Genomic DNA, 18,066 nt, shown 5'->3' with positions numbered 1-18,066 from the left:
GGTGAAGACCCCAAATGTTGGTGGGGAATGGGGTGGGGGGCAAATTAGTGGGGGGCCCCAAATTTGTGGGGGATCCCAAATTTGTGGGGGATCCCAAATATTGGGGGGGGTCCCCATTTTAATGGGGGACCCCAAATTTTGGGGAGGGGTCCCAAATTAATGGGGTACCACAAATTTTGGGGGTGTCCCAAATTAATGGGGATCCAAATTTGGGGGGTCCCAAATTAATGGGGATCCCAAATTTTGGGGGGGTCCCAAATTAATGGGGGGCTCCAAATTAATGGGGGATCCCAAATATTGGGGGGGGGGGTTCCAAATTAGTGGGGATCCATATTTTGGGGGGGTCCCAAATTAATGGGGGTCCAAATATTGGTGGGGTCCCAAATTAATGGGGGACCACAAATTTTGGGGGGGTCCCAAATTAATGGGGGGCTCCAAATTAATGGGGGATCCCAAATATTGGGGGGGGGTCCCAAATTACTGGGGATCCCAAATTTTGGGGGTTCCCAAATTTTGGGGGGGATCCCAAATTTTGTGGGGGGTCCCAAATTAATGGGGATCCCAAATTTTGGGGGGGGTCCCAAATTACCGGGGGGGACCCCAGTTCTGAGAGAAAATACCCCAAAAATTGCGGGGATGTCACAAATTTTGGGGTGAAAGAGCTCCCAAATTTGAGGGGGGGGGGGGCAGCTCTTTTTAGGGAAATATCCCAAAATGAGGAGGATGTTATTTTTAGGGATTAAAAAAAAAATTATTTTTGGAGCAAAATGACCCCAAATATATCTGAAAAATCCTTAACTTGGAGCAATAATCCCCAATTCCACCTGAAAAAAACCCAAATTCGAGGAACAAAAAAATCCCCGATTCCATCTGAAAAAAGAACCTCAAAAAACCCAAATTCAAGCAAAAAATAACCCAATTCCACCCGAAAAAAATTCTCAAATTCAACCAAAAACCCCAAATCTCACCCCAAAACCCCCAAATTTACCACATCGTCCATCCCACTCCCAAACCTCCCCACCCATCCCAACTTTCCCCTTTTCCACCCCAAAAAAATCCCCAAAACCCCGTTTATTTCCCAATAAACCCCCATTTCCCACCCAAAACTCCATTGATTTCCCAATAACCCCCATTTCTCACCCAAAACCCCATTGATTTCCCAATAAACCCCATTTATTTCCCAATAAACCCCATTGATTTCCCAATAACCCCCATTGATTTCCCAATAACCCCATTCATTTCCCAATAACCCCATTGATTTCCCAATAACCCCCATTGATTTCCCAATAACCCCCATTGATTTCCCAATAAACCCCATTGATTTCCCCCCAAACCCCATCAATTTCCCCCCAAACCCCATTGATTTCCCCCCAAACCCCATCAATTTCCCCCCAAACCCCATCGATTTCCCAATAACACCATTGATTTCCCAATAAACCCCATTGATTTCCCAATAACCCCATTGATTTCCCAATAACCCCACTGATTTCCCAATAAAACCCCATTGATTTCCCAATAACCCCATTGATTTCCCAATAACCCCATTGATTTCCCAATAACCCCCATTGATTTCCCCCCAAACCCCATTTATTTCCCAATAACCCCCATTGATTTCCCAATAACCCCATTGATTTCCCCCCAAACCCCATCGATTTCCCAATAACCCCATCGATTTCCCAATAACCCCCATTGATTTCCCAATAACCCCATCGATTTCCCAATAACCCCATTGATTTCCCAATAACCCCATTGATTTCCCAATAACCCCCATTGATTTCCCAATAACCCCCATTGATTTCCCAATAACCCCATTGATTTCCCAATAACCCCATTGATTTCCCAATAACCCCCATTGATTTCCCAATAAAACCCCATTGATTTCCTAATAAACCCCCATTTATTTCCCAATAAACCCCCATTTATTTCCCAATAAACCCCATTTATTTCCCAATAACCCCCATTGATTTCCCAATAACCCCATTGATTTCCCAATAACCCCCATTGATTTCCCAATAAAACCCCATTGATTTCCCAATAACCCCATTGATTTCCCAATAACCCCATTGATTTCCCCCCAAACCCCACTGATTTCCCTCCCCGCCCCGGTGCACGCAGAGCCGCGCCGCCGCCGTCCCGCTCGGTGCCGTTTATTGCGGCGCTCACTCCAGCGCCGGCTCCAGCAGGTAGCCGTTCTCCGCGGCCCCGTACCCATCGCCCGCCGCCATCGCCTCCGCGCCCAGGAACATCTCCGCGTCCGCACCGGGCCCCGCCTCGCCGCCCTCCCCGGCCCCGGGGCCGCTCCCGGGGCCGCTCCCGGGGCCGCCGCCGCTCCCGGCCGCTCTCTCGTCGCGCCGCTCCCGCTCCCGTTTGTGCTCCCGCTCGCGATCCCGCTCCCGCTCCCTCCTCCTCTCCCTCTCCCGGTGCCCCCGGCGCCGCTCCCGTTCCCTGTCCCGTTTCTCCGCCGCCTCCCCCGCCATCCCCTCGGCGGCTCCGGGCTCCCCGCCGCCCGCTCCCAGCTCCTCGGGGGCTTCCAGCGCTTCCAGGGTCGCCTCGTCCTTCTTGTCGCGGTCGCGCTCGCGTTTTCGGTCCCGGGATCGCGAGCGGCGCTTGCGGTCGCGGTCGCGGTCGCGGTCCTTGCTGCGGTCGCGGCTCCCGGCCCGTTTCCGTTCCCGCTCGTCCTTCTCGCGGCTCCGCGTTCGCCGCCGCCGCTCCCGGGAGCGCGAGCGGCGCCGGTCCCGTTCCCGGGAGCGCTCCCGGCGGTCCCGCTCCCGCTCCCGCTCCCGGTCCCTGCGGGGACGGCGGCGCTCAGGAGGCGCCGGGGGGCGCGGGGGTGGGCGGGGGGCGGCCTGGGCCAGTTTGGGGGGTCCCAAGGGGGTCCTTGAGCCATTCCAGGGGGTCCCTGACCCAATTTAGGGGGTCCCAAGGGGGTCCCTGAGCCATTCCAGGGGGTCCCTGAGCCAGTTTGGGGGTCCCTGAGCCAAGTTAGGGGATCCCAAGGGGGTCCCGAACCCATTCCAGGGGGTCCCTGGGCCAGTTTAGGGGGTCCCAAGGGGGTCCCTGAGCCACTCCAGGGGGTCCCTGAGCCAGTTTGGGGGTCCCTGAGCCGGTTTAGGGGGTCCCTGAGCCAGTTTAGGGGGTCCCAAGGGGGTCCCAAACCCACTCCAGGGGGTCCCTGACCCAATTTAGGGGGTCCCAAGGGGGTCCCTGGGCCAAGTTAGGGGGTCCCAAGGGGGTCCTTGAGCCATTCCAGGGGGTCCCTGACCCAATTTAGGGGGTCCCAAGGGGGTCCCTGAACCATTCCAGGGGGTCCCTGGGCCAGTTAGAGGGTCCCTGAGCCGGTTTAGGGGGTCCCTGGGCCAGTTTAGGGGGTCCCTAGACCAGTTTAGGGGGTCCCAAGGGGGTCCCTGAGCCATTCCAGGGGGTCCCTGACCCAATTTAGGGGGTCCCAAGGGGGTCCCTGAGCCATTCCAGGGGGTCCCTGAGCCAGTTTGGGGGTCCCTGAGCCAAGTTAGGGGATCCCAAGGGGGTCCCGAACCCATTCCAGGGGGTCCCGAACCCATTCCAGGGGGTCCCTGAGCCACTCCAGGGGGTCCCAAGGGGGTCCCTGAGCCGGTTTAGGGGGTCCCAAAGGGGTCCCTGAGCCACTCCAGGGGGTCCCTGAGCCGGATTAGGGGGTCCCAAGGGGGTCCCGAACCCATTCCAGGGGGTCCCTGACCCAATTTAGGGGGTCCCAAGGGGGTCCCTGAGGTGTCCTAAAGGTCCCTGAGCCAATTTAAGGGGTCCCAAGGGAGCCCCTGACTCAATTGAGGGGGTCCCTGAGCCAATTTAGGGGGTCCCAAGGGGGTCTCGAACCCATTCCAGGGGGTCCCAAGGGGGTCCCTGAGGTGGCCCGGGGGTCCCTGAGGTGACACAGTGGGTCCTTGGGGTCCCCTGTCCCCTCCCTGGGGGTCCCAGAGGTGACAAAGGGGGACCGGTGACAATCCCAGGGGTCCCAGGGGTGACAATGACAATCCCGGGGGTCCCAAGGGTGACAATGACAATCCCGGGGGTCCCAGGGGTGACAATGACAATCCCAGGGGTCCCAAGGGTGACAATCCCGGGGGTCCCATGGGTGACAATGACAATCCCAGGGGTCCCAAGGGTGACAATCCCGGGGGTCCCAGGGGTGACAATCCCGGGGGTCCCAAGGGTGACAATGACAATCCCGGGGGTCCCAAGGGTGACAATCCCGGGGGTCCCAAGGGTGACAATGACAATCCCGGGGGTCCCAAGGGTGACAATCCCGGGGGTCCCAAGGGTGACAATGACAATCCCGGGGGTCCCAGGGGTGACAATCCCGGGGGTCCCAGGGGTGACAATGACAATTCTGGGGGTCCCAGGGGTGACAATGACAATTCCGGGGGTCCCAAGGGTGACAATCCCGGGGGTCCCATGGGTGACAATCCCGGGGGTCCCAGGGGTGACAATCCCGGGGGTCCCAGGGGTGACAATCCCGGGGGTCCCAGGGGTGACAATCCCGGGGGTCCGGCCCCCCACTCACCGCTCGTCGTAGCGGGAGGTGTCGTCCCTCCCCGAGTGCCGGATGTTGACGTCGGCTCCGCCGCGCCGGGTGCCCCCCAAACCTCCCCCTGGGGGGACAGGGGGGTCAGGGACCCCAAAACTGACCCCAAACCTGACCCCTGACCCCAAAACTGACCCCCAAACCTCCCCCTGGGGGGACAGGGGGGTCAGGGACCCCAAAACTGACCCCAAACCCAAAACTGACCCCCCAAACCTCCCCCTGGGGGGACAGGGGGGTCAGGGACCCCAAAACTGACCCCAAACCCAAAACTGACCCCCCAAACCTCCCCCTGGGGGGACAGGGGGGTCAGGGACCCCAAAACTGACCCCAAACCCAAAACTGACCCCCCAAACCTCCCCCTGGGGGGACAGGGGGGTCAGGGACCCCAAAACTGACCCCTGACCCCAAAACTGACCCCCCAAACCTCCCCCTGGGGGGACAGGGGGGTCAGGGACCCCAAAACTGACCCCAAACCCAAAACTGACCCCCCAAACCTCCCCCTGGGGGGACAGGGGGGTCAGGGACCCCAAAACTGACCCCAAACCCAAAACTGACCCCAAAACTGACCCCAAAACTGACCCCCCAAACCTCCCCCTGGGGGGACAGGGGGGTCAGGGACCCCAAAACTGACCCCAAACCCAAAACTGACCCCAAAACTGACCCCCAAAACCCCAAACTGACCCCCCAAACCCCAAACTGACCCCAAAACTGACCCCCCAAACCCCAAAATGACCCCTGAACCCAAACTGACCCCCCAAACCTCCCCCTGGGGGGACACGGGGGTCAGGGACCCCAAAAATGACCCCTGACCCCAAACTGACCCCAAAAAATGTGTGGAGGCACCAAAAAAACCCCCCAAAAACTCCGATTTTCCCATCCCAGACCCCGATTTCGAGGTGAAAAAGCCCCGAACTGGGGGCGTGGCCCCACTTGAGGCCCAGGGGACCCCCCGAATTTTGGGGTGGGGGGGTTAATTTGGGGAGGGGGCTCACCCAGGCGCCGGGGCCGCCAGCCCTTGACGGTCCTGCCCCGCTCCACGTCCACCAGCACCCGGCGCCCATCGATTTTCTTCCCGTCCGCGTGCTTGTAGGCGGCTGCAAAATATTTTGGGGAGGGGTCCCGAGGGGGTGGAAAAATGGGGAGGGGTCAGCCACAGTGGGGTCACATCAGCCCGCCCCCCCCTCCCCCAAAAAATCAGCTCCTTCCCCACCCCACGCCCCAAAAAAATAAAAATTTCCCCAAAAACTCACAGGGGTTTTGTGGGGAGAAGAATTTGGGGTGGGGGGGGGGTTAAAGGGGTGAGACCCCCCCCCCCCCAAAAAAAAAATGGCATGGCTGTAAAGGAAAGGGTTAAGGATTGTGAGACCCCCCCCCCCAAAAAAAAAAATTAACCCCACCCCAAAATCGACACCACAAAATTTGGGGTTTTCACCTGTTTATGGACCCCCCCCACCCCGATTTTGGGGTTTTTTTTGGGGGGGGGGGGTCGTCAGCACCTTCAACTGAACATTGACCCCCCCCAACCCATATATCACCCCCCCCTTATTTTTGGGGGGTCCTTTACCTGTTTATTGACCCCCCTCACCTTGTTTTTTGGGGGGGTCACCACCTTTACCTGTTTATTGACCCCCCCACTTTGATTTTTGGGGGTTTCACCACCTTTACCTGATTATTGACCCCCCCACTTTGATTTTTGGGGGGTCACCACCTTTACCTGATTATTGACCCCCCCACTTTGATTTTTGGGGGGGTCATCACCTTTACCTGTATATTGACCCCCGCCCCCAGTTTTATTTTTGGGGGGGGTTCACCACTTTTACCTGTTTATTGACCCCCCCCAACCTTGATTTTTGGGGGGGGTCACCCCCTTAACCTATAAACCGACTCCCCCAACCTCATTTTTGGAGGGTCACCACCTTTACCTGATTATTGACCCCCCCACTTTGATTTTTTGGGGAAGTCACCACCTTTACCTGTTTATTGACCCCCCCCAATTTTACTTTTTTGGGGGGTCACCACCTTTACCTGTACATTGCCCCCCCCAAATTAAATTTTTTGGGGCTTCAACCCCCTTTACCTATAAACCGACCCCCCAACACTTCATTTTTTGGGAGGGGTGTCACCTTTACCTGATTATTACCCCCGCAACTTTGATTTTTTTTGGGGGGTCACCACCTTTACCTGATTATTGACCCCCTTATTTATTTTAGGGGGGGTTCACCACCTTTACCTGATTATTGACCCCCCCCAATTTTAATTTTCGGGGGGTTCACCACCTTTACCTGTACATTGCCCCCCCCAAATTAAATTTTTTGGGGCTTCCACCCCCTTTGCCTATAAACCGACCCCCCAACACTTCATTTTTTGGGGGGGGTCACCACCTTTACCTGATTATTGACCCCCCCACTTTGATTTTTGGGGGGTCACCTTCACCTATAAACCGACCCCCCAACACCTCATTTTTTTTTTTTTTGGGGGGGGGGTCACCTTTTACCTATTTAAGACCCCGCCCCAAATTTTGGGGGGGGCACCCCCAGCGCTGCCTTACCTGCACTGTCCCCCCCATTTTTACACCCTCCCCAAATTTTAATTTTTTTTTTTTTTTTGGGGGGGGGGGGGTCACCCGCAGCATTTCGGGCCCCCCCCAAACGAGGGACGCAGCCCCTCCCCCACCCCCTAGACCCCTCCCCGCCCCCCCCCACCCCAAATTTTCCATCCCCCCCCCCTCGCGGGGTCCTGGGTGCGGTGGGGGGCGGGTCCGCGTCCCCCCCCCGCCGGGGGGTCCCTCCAGACGAAGCCGCTCCTGGACGGGCGCTGGGGCCTTACCTGAGACCCGTCCTACCTCGCCCCCCCCCCAAAAAAACCCACCCCCACCCCTGGGGACCCCCTCCCCGCACACATCCCACCCCCCACTGCGGGACTGGGGGGGGGGCTCGGCGCCCCCTCCCCAAAAAATCGCCATTTTTACCCCTCCCCCCCCCAGCACCGCCCCCTCGGTCGGTGGGACCGGGGTGGGGGGGTCGCTCCCCGATTTTTGGGTGGGGGGCTCAGCCCCCCCCCTCATCCCCACCCCCCAAAACCCGCCCCCCCCCGCTAAGGGACCTGTCCCCCCCCTACACAATCATCCAGGCTCCTGGGGGGGCCCCAAAATTTGTTTTTTTGGGGAGGGGGCGCCATGGGCACCCCCCCCTCGGGACCCACGTGGGGAGGGGGCACTCGGAGCCCCCCCCCCGCCTTCCTCCTCCTCCTCTTCCTCGGGCAAAACAAACACGGGGGGGGCAAATTGGGGGGCTGGGGGGGTCCTGCCTGGTCACCCCCCCATAGCGAGGGGGTGGGGGGGGGTCCTTGAGGGCCCCCTCCCCAAAAAAAAAAATCTGGGGGGGGGTCACATGTCCCGTGACTGCGCTGGGGGGGTCGGGGTGGGAAATTTGGGAATTCCAGGTGGGATTCGCTCCCTGCCCGCGCTGGGAAGGGGTCCGTGAGGTGGGGGGGGGGAGAGGGCGCGGCGAGGAGCCCCCCCACCAAAAAACATCGGGGGGGGGTCCCTAAATTAAGGAGTGTTGGGGGGGGGGAAGGTAATGATTTATTGAGGGGGGGTCCAACCCCGCCGCCCCCAGCCCGGCCCAGCCCGGCTGCGAGCAGAGGGGTCTCCCCCCCAAAATTCAACACCCCCCCCAAAAAAAAAACCAAAAAATCTCCTCCGCCGCCCCTTTTTTGGGGGGGGGTTTGTTGGGGGGGGGGGGGGTGCTCAGCGCTCCCCCCGCCCCCCCAGCCCCTCCCCCAGGCCTCGGTGGTGCCGTGGTGGTTTTTGGGGGGTTTTTTTGGGGTGGGGGGTGTTTACGAACGTGTCTTACCAGGATACAAACCCTTATACCAACCATACACTGAGGTGTGGAGGGGGGAGCATTAGGATCAGCTGCAAGCCAGCAGTGGCAAAAGCCATCACAAAGGTGGCTGCAGTGACAATAAAACACAGTTAATACAACCCCGGCCGGCCACCGGCCTCCGTCCCGCCCCACCGCACGCCGACAACGCCGGGAGCGCCCCCGCGGGAACCGCCGGCGGCGGCCCGGAACGGAGACGGCCCCGCGGGAACAACCGGGGGACGGAGACGCCCCCAAGGAAACGACCGGGGGATGGAGACGGCCCCGCGGGAACAACCGGGGGACGGAGACGGCCCCGCGGGAACAACCGGGGGACGGAGACGGCCCAAAGGAACTAATGGGAACGTCACCGGAATGGAGACACCTCCATGGAACCAATGGGAACGTCACCGGAATGGAGACGCCTCCATGGAACCAATGGGAACGTCACTGGAATGGAGACGCCTCCATGGAACCAACCGGGGGATGGAGACACCTCCATGGAACCAATGGGAACGTCACCAGAATGGAGACACCTCCATGGAACCAATGGGACCATCACTGGAATGGAGATGCCTCCATGGAACCAATGGGAATGTCACCAGAATGGAGACACCTCCATGGAACCAACCGGGGGATCTAGACGCCTCCATGGAACCAATGGGAACGTCACCAGAATGGAGATGCCTCCATGGAACCAACCGGGGGATGGAGACGCCCCAAAGGAACCAACCAGGGGATGGAGATGCCTCCATGGAACCAATTGGGCGATGGAGATGCCTCCATGGAACCAACCAGGGGATGTAGACGCCTCCATGGAACCAATGGGAACGTCACCGGAATGGAGATGCCTCCATGGAACCAATTGGGCGATGGAGATGCCTCCATGGAACCAACTGGGCGATGGAGATGCCTCCATGGAACCAATGGGAACGTCACCGGAATGGAGACGCCTCCATGGAACCAATGGGAACGTCACTGGAATGGAGATGCCTCCATGGAACCAATGGGAACGTCACCGGAATGGAGACGCCTCCATGGAACCAATGGGGACATCACCAGAACGGAGACGCCTCCATGGAACCAACCGGGGGATCTAGACGCCTCCATGGAACCAATGGGAACGTCACCAGAATGGAGATGCCTCCATGGAACCAATGGGAACGTCACCGGAATGGAGACGCCTCCATGGAACCAATGGGGACATCACCAGAACGGAGACGCCTCCATGGAACCAACCGGGGAACGGAGACGCCCCAAAGGAACCAACCGGCGGATGGAGACACCCCAAAGGAACCAACCGGGACATCACCGGAATGGAGACGTCCCAATGGAACCAATGGGGATGTCACCAGAATGGAGACGCCCCCAAGGAACCAACTGGGGGATGGAGACGCCCCAAAGGAACCAATGGGGCTGACCCCGGAATGGAGATGCCTCCATGGAACCAATGGGGACGTCACCGGAATGGAGATGCCTCCATGGAACCAATGGGGACGTCACCGGAATGGAGACGCCTCCATGGAACCAACAGGGACGTCACCAGAACGGAAATGCCTCGATGGAACCAATGGGGACATCACCGGAACGAAGACGCCTCCATGGAACCAATGGGAACATCACCAGAATGGAGACACCTCCATGGAACCAACAGGGACGTCACCGGAACGAAGATACCTCCATGGAACCAATGGGAACGTCACCGGAATGGAGACGTCTCCATGGAAACAACCAGGGAACGGAGACGCCCCAAAGGAACCAATGGGGATGACCCCAGAATGGAGACACCACCATGGAATCAACCGGCAATGGAGACGCCCCAAAGGAACCAACTGCGGGATGGAGACACCCCCATGACCCCGGAATGGGAACGCCCCCAAGGAAACAACCGGGGAACAGATACTTCCATGGAACCAACGGGGAATGTAGACACCCCAACGGAACCAACGGGGATGACCCCGGAATGGAGACGCCTCCATGGAATCAATGGGGATGACCCCGGAATGGAGACGCCCCCACGGAAACAACCAGGGAATGGAGACACCCCCATGGAACCAACGGGGATGACCCTGGAATGGAGACGCCTCCATGGAACCAACGGGGACGTCAACAGAATGGAGACGCCTCCATGGAACCAACGGGGACGTCAACAGAACAGAGACACCCCCATGGAACCAACGAGGATGACCCCAGAGCCAGGAATGCCTCCACGGAACCAATGGGGATGCCACCGGAGCCGGGAATACCCCCACGGAACCAACCAGGGAACAGAGACGCTCCCATGGAACCAACCGGGGAACGGAGACGTCCCCGGATCACCCGCCTCAAGGGGTGCAGGGATGGAGAGACACAGAGAGAGAGAGAGCGGCGCCGGCACGACACACATGCCACGGGATGGACTTGGACAACTGGGTGTTGGTCAGCGTCAATGGAGGTTGGTCAACATCAGTGGAGGTTGGTCAACGTCAATGGAGGTTGGTCAATGTCAATGGAAGTTGGTCAACATCAATGGAAGGTTGGCCAATCCCAATAGGACATTGGTCAACCTCTATGGAAGGTTGGTAAACATCAACGGACATTGGCCAACCTCAGTGGAGGTTGGTCAGAATCAATGGAGGTTGGTCAGCGTTAATAGAGGTTGGTCAAGGTCAATGGAAGGTTGGCCAACCTCAATGGGTGGTTGGCCAACCTCAATAGACAGTTGGCCAACATCAGTGAACAGTTGGCCAATCTCAATGGAAGGTTGGCCAACATCAATGAATGGTTGGCCAATCTCAATGGACAGTCGGCCAACATCTCAATGGAAGGTTGGCCAACCTCAATGGAAGACTGGCCAACCTCAATGGAAGACTGGCCAACATCAGTGGAAGGTTGGCCAACCTCAACGGAAGCTGGCCAACCTCTATGGACGCTTAGCCAACCTCCATGGATGGTTGGCCAACCTCAATGGAAGCTGGACAACCTCTATGGATGCTTGGCCAACCTCAATGGATGGTCTGCCAACCTCAATGGACGCTTGGCCAAACTCAATGGAAGGTTGACCAATGAGAGCTCTACCCACAGGCTTGGTCAGCTGGACACTTGACCAATGGGGTGGTTGGCCAATGGAAGGTTGACCAACGGGATCTCTACCCATAGGCTCGGCCAACTCGGATGCTTGGCCAACGGGCGGTTGGCCAATGGTAGCCTTGACAAACAAAACATTGGCCAATGGGTGATTGGCCAACTGGAGACTTGGCCAATGGAAAATTCGGTCAGTTGGACACTTGGCCAACAGTAGCCCTACCCTTAAATTTGGTCAATGGTAGCCTTGGCCACCTGAAGCCTTGGTCAACGACACCCTTGGCCAATTGCAGACTGGTTTCCCCGTAATTTGACTAACCAAAGCCTTGGTTGCCCATAGTTTGGAGCCTTGGCCAACCGCAGCCTCGGTTGGCTGCAGTTTGGCCGCCTGGAACCTTGGCCAATGGTAGCCCTGACTAACTGTAGGTTGGACAACAGCACCGCTGGCCAACCGCCGCTCGGCTAACGTGGCTGCCTCCAAGTAGGCCAACAGCAGCCTTGGTCAACCACACCATTGGTCAACCAGCCATAACCTTGGCCGCCTGTAGCTTGGCTACCTTGGCCACCAACTGCAGCTCTGCCTGTCCTTTGGCCGCCACGTGTAGCCTTGGCCACCGACTGTAGCTCTGTTCGTGCCTTGACTCTGTACCCGTGGCCACCGCCTGTCCCTCAGCTCGCCTTGGCCACCGCCTGTAGTCAAGCAGCAACCTGGACTTTGGCCACCTGTAGCCCTGCTGACCTACAGCTTGGCCACCTGTAGCCTCGTTACCTTGGCCGTTGGTAGCCTTGGCTACCTAAAACTGCATCACCTGTAGCCCTGTCCGCGTGTAGCCCTGTCCGCCTGTAAATTTGGCCACCTACAGCTTGGCCAACTGCGCCCTTGACCGCTGGTAGCCCCGTCCACCTCTAGGTTGGCCACCCAATAGTGTCGGCCACCTGAGCCCTGGCCACCTGAGCCTTTTCCACTTGTAACCTTGACCACTGGTAGCCTTGGCCACCTGTACCTTGGCCACCTGTACCTTGGCCACCTGAACCCTTGGCCACCTGTAGCCTTGGCCACCTGTATTTGGCTACTGGTAGCCTTGGCCACCTGAACCCTTGGCCACCTGAACCTTTGGCTACTAGTAGCCTTGGCCACCTGTATCTTGGCCACCTGAACCTTTGGCTACCAGTAGCCTTGGCCACCTGTATCTTGATGACCTGAACCCTTGACTGGTAGCTTTGGCCACCTGTATCTTGGCCGCCTGTATCTTTACCACCTGAACCCTTGGCTACCAATAGCCTTGGCCACCTGTATTTGGCTACCGGTAGCCTTGGCCACCTCTATTTGGCTACCGGTAGCCTTGGCCACCTGAACCTTCAGCTATTGGTAGTCTTGGCCACCTGAGCCCTTGGCCACCTGAACCCTTGGCCGCCTGTTTCTTGACCACCTGTATCTTGACCACCTGAACCCTTGGCCACCTGAACCTTTGGCTACCGGTAGTTTTGGCCACCTGTATTTGGCTGCCGGTAGCCTTGGCCACCTGAACCCTTGACCACCTGAACCCTTGGCCGCCTGTTTCTTGACCACCTGTATCTTGACCACCTGAACCCTTGGCTACCGGTAGCCTTGGCCACCTGCATTTGGCTACCGGTAGCCTTGGCCACCCGTAGCCTCGCTCAGTCACCGCACGGCCCCGCCCCGGTACTTACCTGGCGCCCGGCCCGGGGGGGCCACGGGGCCCCCCAGGTGTGGGTGGGGGGTCAGACATGCGGAGTTGGGGGGCTGGGGGAGTTTGGGGGTCCGGGGGGGGGTCTGGGGGTACTCACAGTGCATGTCCCGCTCGTGCTCGTACTCGATGAAGGCGTAGCCGCGGGGCTTCCCCGAGCGCTTGTTGTACACCATGTAGATCTGCAGGTGTGGGACAGGTGTGGGACAGGTGTGGGACAGGTGTGGGACAGGTGTGGGACAGGTGAGGGACAGGTGTGGGACCCCAAAAATTGGGGGGGACACACACAGGTGTGACCCCGCCCCCCCGCCGAGGCAGCGGTCACGGGGATGTTTGGGTGGTCACAGAGTGGTGCTTGTACACCAGGTGTGTCTGTAGGTGCGAAGGGACAGGTGTGACACCCCAACAAACGGGTTGGGGGATAGGTGTGACCCCCCCCATGGGGTGTTTGGGGGGCGTTTTTTGGGGGTGACCCCAACTCACCCTCTTGATGGGGCCGTAAACCTCAAATTCTCGGCGCAGCTTCGACTCCGTCGTGTCGTAATTCTGGGAAGAAACGAGGAGGGGTGACCCCAAAATTGGGGGGGGATTTCCAAGAATTGGGGGATCCCCAAAATAGGGAAAACTCACAGGATTCGGGAGAATATCCCAAACATTGAAGGGAACCCCAAAGATTTTGGGGGAGCACCACACACCTCTAAAGATAAAAGGAGAGCTCACAGATTGGGGGGAGAACCCAAAATTAAGGGGGACCACGTGGATTGGGGAACCCCAAAAATTGAGCAAAGACCCTCAAGGACCTGAAGAAACCCCCAAAAATTGCTGTGAGTCCCCCCAAATTGGAGGGGACCCCATTTCCTCCCACCAGCACTCACCACTCTGGCCACAAACAGGGTTTTGAAGGCATCTCCTTGAGCATTGGGGTCATTGTGGGGGTCCCCTGGAGGAAAAGAGGAAAAAGGGGGGTCAGAGGAAAAGGGGGGACCCCCCAACCCCACGGGACCCCCCCAGCCCCATGAGACCCCTCCCAGACCCACGGGACCCCCCCAGCCCCACGGGATCCCCCCAACTTACAGAGCTTGAGCTCGGACTCCACCTCCTGCTGTCTGCGCTCGATCTTCTCCCGCCGCTGTTTGGGTAAAAAAAGGGAGAAAAACGACCAAAAAATGGGGGTGGGATTAATCTCAGGGGGTCCCCGAACCCACAGTGACCACCCACAGCCCCCCAAAATCCAGTGGGGACCCCAAAAAACCCCAGTGGTGGGGAGGGAGCACAACCCAAGAGGCTCCTCTAAAACCCAGAACCAAGCTCTGCCTTGAGGACGAGTTGAATTTTAGGGGGGGACACCCCCTTGGTGCCAGTTTTGGGGACCCCCCCCAGCACTCCCAGCAGGGTGGGGAAGGGGCTGAGCCCTCCTGAGGGGGGCTGCACCCCATTCTGGGGGGGGTTTCCCCCCGTTTGGGGGTTCTGGACGTACCTTGCGCTCCATGCGCTCCTCGCGCGTCTCGGCGCGCGTCGGTGGGGGGGCATCGCGGGGGTCCTGGGGGGACACAGAGGGGTTTTGGGGGGTCACAGAGGGGTTTTGGGGGGTCACAGAGGGGTTTTGGGGGGTCACAGAGGGGTTTTGGGGGGTCCAGGAGGGTTTTTGGGGTGGAGAGGGGGTTTGGGGCATAGTTATGGGGGTCTGGGGGAGTCTAGAAAGGGGTTTTTGAGGATTTGGGGGGATGCAGGGGAGGATTGTGGGGGTCCGGGGTGGTTCTGGGGAGTTCTGGAGAGGGTTTTGGGGAGTTCTGGGGGGATTTTGGAGCTCTGGGGTGGTTTTGGGGAGTTCTGGGGAGGGTTTTGGGGGTCCACGGTGGTTTTGGGGACTTCTGGGTTGGGGTTTTGGGGCTCTGAGGTGGTTCTGGGGAATTCTGGGGTAGGGTTTGGGGAGTTTTGGGGGTCTGAGGGAGTTTTGGGGAGTTTTGGGGAGTCCTGGGGTGGGGTTTGGGGGCTTCCAGGGTGGGTTTTGCCGGGTTTTGGGGGATTATGGGGCTCCAGGGTGGTTTTGGGGGGTTCTGGGGTGGGGTCTGGTGGTTTTGGGGGGATTATAGGGCTCCATAGGGGTTCTGGGGAGTTCTGGGGTGGGGTTTTGGGGTTTTTTGGGGTCTGGGATGGTTTTGGGGAGTTCTGGGGTAGAGTTTTGGGGGTCTGGGGAGGGTTCTGGGGGTCCGGGATAATTTTGGGGATTTCTGCGGTGGGGTTTGGGGGGTTTATGGGAGGGTTTTGGGGGTCTGGGGAGGGTTTTGGGGATATCTGGAGTGGGGTTTTGGGGGATTGGGGAGTCCTGGGGTGGATTTTTGGGGAGTCCTGGGGTGGGTTTTGAGGGTCTGGGATGGTTTTTGGAGAGTCCTGGGATGGAGTTCTGGGGGATTGTGGGGGTCTGGGGAGGGTTTTGGGGGTCCTGAGGGGTTTTGGAGAGTCCTGGGGTGGGGTTTTGAGGGATTGTGGGGATCTGTGGGGGTTTGGCCAGTCCTGGGGTGGAGTTTGGGGATCTGGGGAGGGTTTTGGGGGTCCGGGGTGGTTTTGGGGAGTTCTGCAGTGGGGCTTGGGGGGTCTAGGGGTGGAGTTTTGGGGGTCTGGGGAGGGTTTTGGGGGTCTGGGGAGGGTTTTGGAGAGTCCTGGGGTGGGGTTTTGGGGGATTGTGGGGATCTGTGGGGGTTTGGCCAGACCTGGGGTGGAGTTTGGGGGTCTGGGGAGGGTTTTGGGGGTCCAGGGTGGTTTTGGGGAGTTCCACAGTGGGGTTTGGGGGGTTTAGGGGAGGGTTTTGGGGGTCTGGGGGCTTTGGGGTACCTCAAACTCCCGGATGTAGGGCGCGATGCCGCTGTAGGGTTGGTTGTGGTGCTTCTCATGGGGCAACTTCTCCAGGGGGGGCAGGTAAGGGATGGGGTCCCGGGGGGCAAAAAGGGCCAAAAGGTTGGGGGGCAGGAACTGCGTCATCCTGGGAGGCTCTGGGGGGCACAGGGGGGAGGTCAGGACCCCCAGAACCCCAAAAAACCCACCCCAAAATCCCCAAATTCCGCCCTCGCTGCAGCTGATTCATCCCACGCTGGATCCCCAAAAACCCACCCCAACCCCCCAGAACATTCCTGAGACCCCCCCCAGAACCTTCCTGGGTCCTTCTAACCCCACACCGACCACCCCCATACCCATTCCAGACCCCCAAAACCCCACCTGGGACCCCCCAAAACCTTCCTGGGCTCCTTTCACCCTACACCAGCCACCCCCAGACCCCCAAAAACCCCACACTGCACCCCATAACCTCACCTGGGACCCCCCAAAACCTTCCTGGGTCCTTCTAACCCCACACCAGCCACCCCCAGACCCATTACAGACACCCAAAACCCCACCCTGGGCACCCCAGACCCCCATAACCCCACCTGGGACCCCCCAAACCTTCCTGAGCCCCTCTAACTGCACACCAGCCACCCCCAGACCCCCCCAAAATCCCCTCCAGACACCCCTAGACCCCCATAACCCCACCCCACACACCCCCCAGACCCCCCAAACCCCCCCAACACCCACAGACCCCCCAAAATCCCCTCCAGACACCCCTAGACCCCCATAACCCCACCCCACACACCCCCCCAAATCCCACAGCCGCCCTCAGACCCCCCAAAATCCCCTCCTAGACCCTCATAACCCCACCCTGGACACCCCCCAGACCCCCCAAACCCCCTCCCAACATCCAAAACTGCCCTCAGACCCCCCAAAATCCCCTCCTAGAGCCCCATAACCCCACCCTGGACACCCCCCAGACCCCCCAAAACCCTCCCCCAACACTCACAGCCATCCTCAGACCCCAAAATCCCCTCCTAGACCCCCATAACCCCACCCTGCACACCCCCCAGACCCCCCAAACCACCCCCAGACCCCCCAGAATCCCCTCCTAGACCCCCATAACCCCACCCTGCACACCCCCCAGACCCCCCAAACCACCCCCAGACCCCCCAAAATCCCCTCCTAGACCCCCATAACCCCACCCTGGACACCCCCCAGACCCCCCAAAACCACCCCCAGACCTCCCCCAAATCCCCACCGGACACCCAGAGCCACCCTCCGACCCCCAAAATCCCCCCCGGACACCCCTGGACCCCTCAACCCCGCCCCAGCGCCCCCAGCCACCCTCAGCCCCCCAAGCCCTCAGGGCAGCGCCCCCCCCTCACCCTCCCCACCCCTCCCCGCGCCCCCCGCCGCTCCGGGGCTCTCCCCCTCTCCCGGGCGGGTCCCCCCCGGCCCGCTGCCCTCTCGGGGTCCCTCCCGGAGCCGCCCCCGGAGCCCGCGGCCCTCCCGGAGCCCGCGGCCCTCACGGACCCCGCGCTGCCTCCGGCTCCGCGCGCGCCGCCCCCCGCGCATGCGCGCCCGCCGCCGCGCCAACGGAAGTGAGGGGCGAAACCGGAAGTGGCGGCGGCGGAAAGGCGGGGAAGGGGCCGGTAACGGTTCCGTGAGGGGGCGTGGTCAAAGGGGCGTGTCCATGCAAATGAAGGAGGCGTGGCGGACCAATCGCTGTTAGGGGCGTGGCTTAATTAACCGGTGCTGTGGGCGTGGTCTGCTGAGGAGGCGTGGTTATGAGATGGCCACGCCCCCACCGCGCGCCATGGCAACGTGGGCGGGGCTTCGCTGCCGGGCCGGGGGTTTCCATGGCAACCGGGAACAGCCGCGGGGTCCCCCCCTCCCTCCGTAGCAACGGGGAGGGAACAGCCCGTCTCGTTGCCATAGCAACCAGGTTGCCACCCACCCCCCCCGTGGGACACCCCGCGTGGTTTCCATGACAACGGAGAAAAAAAATTTAAAATAAAAACCCAAAATCCAAAATTATAAATCACGTCGC

At 59.7% G+C, this 18,066-nt stretch overlaps 1 protein-coding gene across 1 annotated transcript; it reads right to left on the bottom strand.

Annotated features, from left to right (window-relative positions):
• Positions 1-2,131: 2,131 nt before the first annotated feature.
• SNRNP70 (small nuclear ribonucleoprotein U1 subunit 70) lies at positions 2,132-17,673 on the bottom strand. The gene is made up of 10 exons (XM_077789866.1): positions 17,550-17,673; positions 16,029-16,186; positions 14,674-14,736; positions 14,271-14,325; positions 14,072-14,136; positions 13,680-13,742; positions 13,297-13,378; positions 5,554-5,655; positions 4,541-4,628; positions 2,132-2,787 (listed from the first exon to the last, which is right to left on the bottom strand). The coding sequence occupies exons 2-10, from the start codon at positions 16,173-16,175 to the stop codon at positions 2,160-2,162; spliced, it is 1,293 nt and encodes a 430-aa protein (XP_077645992.1). The 5' UTR covers positions 16,176-16,186; positions 17,550-17,673; the 3' UTR covers positions 2,132-2,159.
• Between the last annotated feature and the right edge of the window lie 393 nt (positions 17,674-18,066).

The sequence above is a fragment of the Lonchura striata genome, chromosome 38 (assembly GCF_046129695.1).
Source record: "Lonchura striata isolate bLonStr1 chromosome 38, bLonStr1.mat, whole genome shotgun sequence".
Taxonomy (NCBI): domain Eukaryota; kingdom Metazoa; phylum Chordata; class Aves; order Passeriformes; family Estrildidae; genus Lonchura; species Lonchura striata.
The sequence above is the reverse complement of the archived record's forward strand: the minus strand, read 5'-3'. Positions and strand labels throughout refer to the sequence as shown.